The following is a 9,512-nucleotide window of genomic DNA, read 5'->3' on the forward strand; positions in this document are numbered from 1 at the left end:
TTGTGCCGTGCTCACTTGAACAGGAAGGTGGCGCAGCGGTCCTTCCTGTCAACAAACTAGGGGCATATGTCGAGTCTAGAAATAGATACTGTTGTAATTGCTATATGCCATCATTTAATAAGATTACCAATGGTTCGTCAAGTAACTAGGATATATCAGTCAGCTAACCATTTACAGTAACAGCAGTTCATTAATAAGTCAATACACACTCAATCTTATGCAGAAAGTGATCTTACCCTATCTTGACACTGTGGCATGTTATGAGCAGCTATGACTCAATTAATGAATAGACTAATAGATTCGTGAATGGCATTAGAAGGGTGACTTCCTACTTTGAAAGGACAGGAAGTGTTGGCTGTGCACTTGACCAGGTATTCCACATTTAGCCCCACCCACATTTTAACATTGAAATACCAAGTCATTTTTTTGGTTTTATATTTTATAAAAACAAAAACACGAACAAGCAATATGTTTATGCTCCCCCACTATTCCTTTGCTTTGGAAACAAAGGATCAAAATGTACACAGACCTTAATCTTACCTCAGGAATCTTGATTTAATGTCATCTATGGTGTAGGCAAATTACCTTGACTATTTCACATAGACACAAATGTTCTGTCAATCCTCAAGATCAACATTAATTCCTGCACTTTGGCTGTTTTTAAATTGAGTGCAGTATCACACAATCTCTTTATCACTTGATGTCATTCAGACTAAAACATTAACCTGGTCTCAGAGCATTTTGTAATATTCTGTATGTTAATCCGAGGACACTCCATTTAGTATATGTTACGAATTACAATTCGTACAATATGTTATGAATTTGTCCATTATGATCTTTGAACTTGCAACCTTTGGGTTGCTAGACGTTTGCGTTATACGCACACCCATCAACCCCAACGTAACCATACGAAACGTAACATACACTACATGAACTAATCATTGAAACATCTCATTCCAAAATAATAGGCATTAATATGGAGTTGGTCCACCCTTTTCCTGCTTTAACAGCCTCCACTCTTCTGGGAAGGCTTTCCACTAGATGTTGGAACATTGCTGTGGGGACTTGCTTCCATCCAGCCACAAGAGCATTAGTGAGGTCGGGCACTGATGTTGGGCGATTAGGCCAGGCCTGCAGTCTGAGTTCTAATTCATCCTAAAGGTGTTTGATGGGGTTGAGGTCAGGGCTCTGTGCAGGCCAGTCAAGTTCTTTCAAACCGATCTCAACAAACCATTTCTGAATGGACCTTGCTTTGTGCATGGGGGCATTGTCATGCTGAAACAAGTAAGGGCCTTCCTCAAACTGTTGCCACAAATTCGGAAGCACAGAATCGTCTAGAATGTCATTGTATGCTGTAGCGTTAAGATTTCCCTTCACTATAACTAAGGGGCCTAGCTCAAACCATGACAAACAGCCCCAGACCATTATTCCTCCTCCACCAAACTTTAAAGTTGGCACTATGCATTGGGGAAGATAGCGTTCACCTGGCATCCGCCAAACCCCGATTTGTCTGTTGGACTGACAGATGGTGGAGAGTGATTCATCACTCCAGAGAACGTGTTTCCACCGCTCCAGAGCCCAATGGCGGTGAGCTTTACACTGCTTCAGCCAACGTTTGTTATTGCGCCAAATTGATCTTAGGCTTGTGTTGCGGCTGCTCGGCTACGGAAACCCATTTCATGAAGCTCCCGATGAACAGTTCTTGTGCTGACATTGCTCCAGAGGAAGTTTGGAACTTGGTAGTGAGTGTTGCAAACAAGGACAGACGATTTTTACGCGCTACCTGCTTCAGCACTCGCCAGTCCCGTTCTGTGAGCTTGTGTGGCCTAACACTTAGCGGCTGAGCCGTTGTTACGCCTTTACATTTCCACTTCACAATAACAGGACTTATCGTTAACAGCACTTACAGCACTTGCAGTTACAATTGCATCAATTGTATACACTAGTCAGCAACGGGTTTGACTGAAATAGCAGAATCCACTAATTTGAAGGGATGTCCACATACTTTTGGCCATGTAGTGTATCATACTAATTTGAGTGTCCCGGATTTACATTCACTATGTTTTGTCTAGTCTATGAGACCAGGCTGTAAAAGCACATCAAACAACTATTATGCATAATTATTAAAGAACCTCACTAAATGACAGTATCTATTTTAGTTTTATTAATCATATTAAAGCTACTATTTCTATTTCTGAAGCATTAGATTTTGCAATCACATGCATTATTTTGAATGTGTGCCCATAAAAACTGTTTTCACCCCATGAGATAGGGAGATACGAAATGTTAAGCGGTTACAGTACACTTCTGAGACCTCCTTTTAAAAAGAAGAGTCCGACAGCAATATCAATACGATTTTTGTCAAATCTGTAAAGACTCCAAGCATGAGAAAGGGTTTTAAACATAGGTTTTGGTTCAACTCATTCATTATATTGAATGCATCTATGTTCCCCCTTTATATCTTAATGTGGTCACTTGGAAAAAACAAACATATTATTATTATTAATGACTTTGTAACAGCTCCAAACAGAGAGAGAAATGCTAACTGGTTCCCCAGTTTATAGAAAGACCCATTAGCAGTTTCCTCTGTCAGTTGTTGACAGTCACTCAATTAGCCCATGTCAGCTAACATGTTATAGATTGCTAGGTACGTTTCTAGCCATGTAAACATTGTAGTAATCATGGCCACATCTCAAGGTAAATGCCCAGCAGTCAATTTAGGAAGTAAACTAAAATCACAATCCAATAATGTACACTTTTTAAATGTTTCAACAACTTCTCAATAAACTGAAAAGTAGAAGCTATTTATTTCAAAATTGTTTTCGATTTTTTAAAATTCAAATCACTTCCTGAATTGACTGCCTTCAATTCGAATTGAGCCCAATCCTGGTGTCCAGGGGCCCTGACCTCCAGGGGGCCCCGTTGATTTGATTAGTCACTCTCACTCAGAATTATAGGAATTAGCTTTAAAACGGAAACATTTTATCTCCATCCCATGACAAAATGTGTAGAACTGCAAGAAATGTCTCTATGCCCCATGGCACATTATTTTGGAATTGCAGAACATTCACTTTAAAGCTGCGATTTTACTATCCTCTTCCAAGAGTGGGTGCACTCAAATGTTTTGGCCCCGACGTGGTGGGGACAAATACATCTCACTTAGGGCCCCCAAAATGCTAGAAATGGCCCTGGTGAAAGGGCTTTTTAAAAATAGAGGCGATCATTCCGAGATGGCGCACACATTGATTAATTACACCGTTTGAAATGCTGCGGTGGGGGCGGATGGGATCCGCGTGGGAGACAGTGACAGCATGTAGGAGAAGGAAAGAAGAGAGAAACACTGAGGAGGAGAACGGAGATCGCGAGAGTCAGAGCGAAAAACTCGTCAAATGAAAGCTGCAATTAGTGGTCTATGAAGTGAAAGAGAGCTGGCCCAGGCTTATCCCAGGTGTCCGTAACTTAGCCCACTCAATTTAGAGTGAGAGACCTACGTAGCGGCGGCCCACCTGTTCCCTGCCCCTCCCGTCAACATTGATGCATGCGACCATATGGATTTGCCAAGCTTATTGTCTAGGGGCGGGAAATCCCAATTATAGGCTACTTTTGTGAATTCACTCACTTCGCTACATGGAAGAAGGCTACCTTTGTGCCACCGCTGTCAAAATCAATTCAAGTGTGACCACCTCATTTGCTCTTTTAGAAACGTTTAGAACTCGATTATATCATATAGGCCTAAATGCTAAGAAAATAGATGTGATAGAGAGAGTGACTAATTAGTCCTAGTTTAAATATCACATAGCAGCATAATCATTACAGTAAGTGACGCACCAGCCTATGTGTGCGCAACAACCTGCGCATATTTCTCGCACTTGTTGTTTGCGCTTTGAAACCTTGGCAACCCAACTGGTGAGTGTATACTCCAAGCCTGGGTTGGATCAAAACAAGGTTTATCTTCAGTCATTGTTTACAGCTCTATTTTTTTTTTTACCGACATATGAAACTCAATGGCAGGGAGAGATGATACTGACCCACAGTTTCAGCAGTGGAACCAGGACGCACAGAATGTGCAGATAATTCAACAGCCTGTAAGTGTGGCCAACAGGGATTTTTTTCAATAGCAAAAAAATACAGTTGACCTGTTTACTTGGCATATCATAGAGACTGTAATTCTATGTGATATTGAACACCCACGCTCATTTACAGAGAAAGTTGGCTCTCTATATGCCATTGACTTCATTTGCAGCATCATTAAGGGAGGCATCTTTAGCTTCCAACAGCTGTGATTTGAGTTTTGTTGTAATAGCTTGATGAGTCATATCTTCTTGATGCATATCTCCGGCTCACTACCTTGTAGTTTTAATTGGATGTTTTATCACGCATTGCTACTGTTAACTATGTTGAGAGAGTGGGCTGATATTGCCTGCCTCTTAACAGTAGTTCATCCATGGCAGTATTAGATATGGGAGATAGATATTCTCCCTGGCTATATGCCTCCAGTCAGCGAGCCTCATTAAAGTCTCATGTCTCCGTCCCAGGCTTCCCAGCAGCCCACAACCATCCTCCAGCAGCTCCCTGCTGCTGTGTCATCTCCCACTCCCTCCATCCGGCCAGGACACGTTAAGCAGGGTGCGTATGGCAGGCTGTCAAGATAACTTTTCAGACAGAGCCCACGTCTCTCAGCTTGCCTGATATGGGTTTCTGCCTCCAACACATGCCTGCAATATTATACAGTGTATTTTCTGACCTCACTCGTTCTCTCTCTGTGTGTCTGTGAAACTGTGAATGTCACTTCAGGTGCCAGCTGGACCTAAGGGCCAGAGCTCAACCATCTATAATGGCGGTCAATGCTCTTTATGGCACTCCTTCTCCCCCTAAAGCCTCATTGTCTGTCTGTTGGTCGCTCAGGCCAGGGCAGTGATCGTTTGCTCTGACTGACATCCTCCTGGCTGACCTTTCTGCTCTTCTTACGTTCAACTCACTTATATTGAGGTTCATTTCAATAGTGGCATTCTTTCTGATATTATTCAATGAGTAGTTTGGATTCCTCTCATTTTGACAGAGTTGTATAATATAGTGTCGTTTTGCTAAATGTTGCATCAGGCTGTCGCCAGAGTACCCTGACAAGCAGCCAGGGGGAAAAATATGTATTTTCATATTGCTGGAAGGATATCAGACAGAAATTGAGGAAGGGAGAGGACAGAACATTCAGGATGTCAGATTTGATTTAGAACTCGTGATTGGACACCATGCGGGTTGAAATGGGTTGATTGTCACTTAAAGGATAAAGGACAGCACAACAGGCGTATAGAAGAAGTTAGCTTCCATGTGTGTGTGTGTGTGTGTGTGTGTGTGTGTAATGTTGCTCTCTGCTATTCTCCAGACCTGGTGGAGCTGATGATGATCCAAAATGCTCAGATGCACCAGGTCATCATGAACAACATGACCATGTCAGCCCTCAGCTCATTTGGCCATTCCCAGTTCCACCCTCCGTCTACCTCTGAGGTACAGTCATTTGGCTATTCCCAGCCCCACTCTCCACCACTGAGGTACATTTACTGTTCGTCACATGTGCCAACTTATCATCCAGCCTGTCCGTGTGCAGCACACTCATCTTACATTATTCATCTGAAAACACGTGTTTCAGTAGGTAGAGACATACCTAACCTGATATGACAATCTAGAAAAGAAAACAGACCGAGGTCAGATTGGCTCCTCACATTAGCTAATGCACCTAAAAGTTATTTTTGGAGTCTGTTTTGGGTCACACTGTTCCTTGTCAGTTTAGTGGTTGTGTTGATGCTCCATAAGCAGTTGGTCATCCAACCCATTGAAGTGGAGAGTGAGGATGTGCCCCAAGTGTCACCCTATTCCCTATATAATGCACTATTTAAAAAATATATTAATAGAGAATAGGGTGCCATTTGACACATGTTGTGTCTGAATAGGCTGTTTTTATCCTCCCTTCCAGGCCAGCTGGTCCCCAGTGATTTTTTTTACAGCTCCTGAGTGGCGCATCTCAGTGCTAGAGGCGTCACTACAGACCCTGGTTTGATCCTGTGCTGTATCACAACCGACCGTGGTCGGGAGTCCCATAGGGCAGCACACAATTGGCTCAGTATCGTCTGGGGTTAGGGGAGTGTTTGGCAGGGCTAGGACGTCATTGTAAATAAGAATTTGTTCTTGACTGACTTGCCTATTTAAATAAAGGTTTAATACTGCAGGAGGAGGATCCAGAGGTGTACCACTACCATTACCAGCCTACCCCGGCCTCCCTGCCCTACCCAACCTGGTTGCCTCCACCCCTGCCTCACCCTAGCCTGGTCTACCGCAACACCCATGAACCCCTAGAGCTAGCACCCTCACCACACAGAGACACCACCAGGTGATTCATAACACAACCCCATTCATAACACCTACCGTACCCACACTTACATAGACTGATGTTGTGACACAATGTGGGCCGGCGATAACAATGATACGCATGTGTGATGTCATCCAGGAGGGCGGTCCCACCTCCTCCCCCACCCAGCGCTACCAGGACCGTGGGGGCTGACGTCCCTCCAGCAACAGGTACACAACTGGAACACTCTGTACATCTCTGCTATATGTCTGTAGAACACATATCGCGGCACTAGCGTGAACACACGGGTGTCCATAGCAGAACAGCAGATAAAACATTGGGAGGGAGTTACCATAGAAATAGAATGACTCAATAATCTGTGGTACTGTGCATACAGAACATTGAGCTGGGGGATGGGAAGTCTCAAAGCCCTTATTGGGCACGTAAGGGGCTGTGTAACAGTCTTCTAACATGTAGGATCTAACCATATATATCTTATTAAATTACTACTACTACTAATTCCTAATTCTATGGATCTAACATCCCAATTTAGCACCCTCTGTTAGATGATGTGAGAGCTCTGTGATGCTGGTTGGTGGAGGATCATAATGACGCTGATGAGGGTGCTGACAGTGCTGCTGATTGCGATTACTGTGGGTTATAACGAGGCTGATTATACTAAGCACTTGTGAGGAATGTGTTCATCAGATGCATTCCCTGTCTCTCTTTGTCTCGCGAATGTGTAGATTACTATGATGCTGCGGAGAGAAGACAGTGACAAGAAGAGCAGAAATCTACAGCATCCATTCATCGTTAGCCTTGTTTTTACAAGATGGAATCCTTCTAAACGTGTCACAGTAAACGGAACTACATTTCAGAGGCAATGCAGTTTTGTTCTTCATAATAGTTCTTCATAATATCATGTTTCTGTATCTAGAACAAATCATATAATGCTCACCATAGTTCAGTTTTTTTTTCTCCGTGTTTTAATGTGTGTCTTTTTAGATTTGTTATTTCAAGTAAAGAAAAGGCCAAGATCATCATTGTTCAGCGTTGTTCAATGTTTTTAAGCTCACTTCCAGACTTGTGCTGTAGCTCAGTTGGTAGAGCATGGCACTTCTAACACTAGGGTTGTGGGTTTGAATCCCGACACCGATCATACATAAATAAGTATGACCATAAGTTGCTTTGGATATATGCCTGCTAAATGACATATATTATAGTCGTTTTGGCCTTATTTTTTTTTACATGCATTACACAAAATACCCAGCAGGGTGCAGCATCATCTTTGTAATGACAAAGTCAGAGGGCGCTTTTCTATGACTGGGAGTTAGTTTTTAGCAGGTTGACATTTATTGTTATGAATCTTGATCTGGAGGCAGCTCTGCAGAGAGGTCACAAGCTAACACAGACAGAAAGTCATAAAATCAGTTTTTAAACCTAACATTAACCACACTGCTAACCCTAATGCCTAACCTTAAATTAAGACCAGAAAGCACATTTTTGTATTCATACATGTTTGCGATTTAGACAATTTTGACTTTGCAACTGGCCCATCTTGCAGAAATTGCTCAGTTTTGCCTACAGGGCAAGATTCATGACAATAAATGTCAAGCTGCTTGTTTATATTCATGTCTATCAGCATGTCACTTGTTATTTCAGTGAGTTTCTGGCAAGTTCATATATACACTACATGACCAAAAGTATGTGGACATCTGCTCGTCAAACAGCTCATCCCAAAATCATGGGCATTAATATGAAGTTGGTCTCCCCTTTGCTTCTATAACAGCCTCCACTCCTCTGGGAAGGCTTTCCACTCGATGTTGGAACATTGCTGCAGGAACTTGCTTCCATTCAGCCACAAGAGCATTAGTGAGGTCGGGCACTGATGTTGGGCGATTAGGCCTGGGTCACAGTCAGCGTTCCAATTCATCCCAAAGGTGTTCAATTGGGTTGAGGTCAGGACTCTGTGCAGGCCAGTCAACTTCTTCCACACCGATCTCGACAAACCATTTCTGTATGGACCTCGCTTTGTGCACGGGGGCATCGCCATTCCTGTTTCAGCATGACAGCGAGCTTTCCACCACTCCAGCGGACGCTTGGCATTGCGTATAGTGATCTTAGGCTTGTCTGCAGCTGCTCTGCCATGGAAACCAATTTCATGAAGCTCTCATCGAACAGTTCTTGTACTGACGTTGCTTCCAGAGGCAGTTTGGATCTCAGCAGTGAGTGTTGCAACTGAGGACAGACGATTTCTACGCGCTACACGCTTCAGCACTCAATGGTCCCTTTCTGTGAGCTTGTGTAGCCTACCACTTTGCGGCTGAGCTGTGGTTGCTCCTAGATATTTCCACTTCACAATAACAGCACTTACAATTGACCAGTGCAGATCCAGCAGGGCTGACATTTGCGTATTGACTTGTTGGAAAAGTGGCATTCTACTGCCAATGTTTGTCTATGGAGTTTGCATGGCTGTGTACTTGATTTTATACACCTGTCAGCAACAGGTGTGGCTGAAATAGCAGAATTCACTAATTTAAAGGGGTGTCCACATACTTCTGTATATTTAGTGTATGTCAAAAATATGCATATTTTATTGCATATCTAAGCATATTCCTTGAGCTGTCTGTATCCTCCAGACGAGTTGTTATTTTTTTAAAGAAACTAAATATGGTTTTCTGCATCTCTGCTAAAATCTGGGTAAAAGATGGAAATGAATGTGAATTATCAGTACATTTTGTTATTGCTTGCTTTTCTAAAGTTGACCAATCTTACCAGCAGGCATGCCAGCTAAGATTGATAGCCTGAATTGACTTCTTGGTAGCTAGTTAAGAGGATGGGAGATTAGGAACCTATCTGGGCTAATGCAAACTTCATAAAGTTGCTAGGTGGCTAGTAGTATTACAGAGAGACAACAAAATGAACAACAATTATATATTTTTCAAACAGGACAAATCTGAGGGGGCCATCGTGCCCCCTATGAGCATGACGCCTTTGAGCGTGCGTGTGTGTGTGTGTGTGCAGTGGGTGCGTACAGGCATGTATTAGTGAGTAGCAGTGGCGTATATTCTTGGATGCCAAGGGAAGCCAGGCTTCCCAAAAACAAAATTAACAAGATATAAAAGAAAATAACAAATTATTTTGTCTTTCATCTCTCTGTGTTTCATAAATG

The 9,512-nt window shown here is 42.8% G+C and overlaps 1 protein-coding gene across 1 annotated transcript; it reads left to right on the plus strand.

The window, feature by feature from the left end:
- The first annotated feature begins 4,004 nt into the window (after positions 1 to 4,004).
- Positions 4,005 to 7,190, plus strand: LOC139423929 (proline-rich protein 29-like). Its single transcript, XM_071175578.1, has 6 exons — positions 4,005 to 4,085; positions 4,536 to 4,626; positions 5,381 to 5,502; positions 6,222 to 6,382; positions 6,500 to 6,570; positions 7,087 to 7,190. Exons 1-6 carry the CDS (start codon positions 4,005 to 4,007, stop codon positions 7,116 to 7,118), a joined length of 558 nt encoding a protein of 185 aa, XP_071031679.1. The 3' UTR covers positions 7,119 to 7,190.
- Positions 7,191 to 9,512: the final 2,322 nt, after the last annotated feature.

Source organism: Oncorhynchus clarkii, chromosome 13 (assembly GCF_045791955.1).
Source record: "Oncorhynchus clarkii lewisi isolate Uvic-CL-2024 chromosome 13, UVic_Ocla_1.0, whole genome shotgun sequence".
In the NCBI taxonomy this organism is placed as follows: domain Eukaryota; kingdom Metazoa; phylum Chordata; class Actinopteri; order Salmoniformes; family Salmonidae; genus Oncorhynchus; species Oncorhynchus clarkii.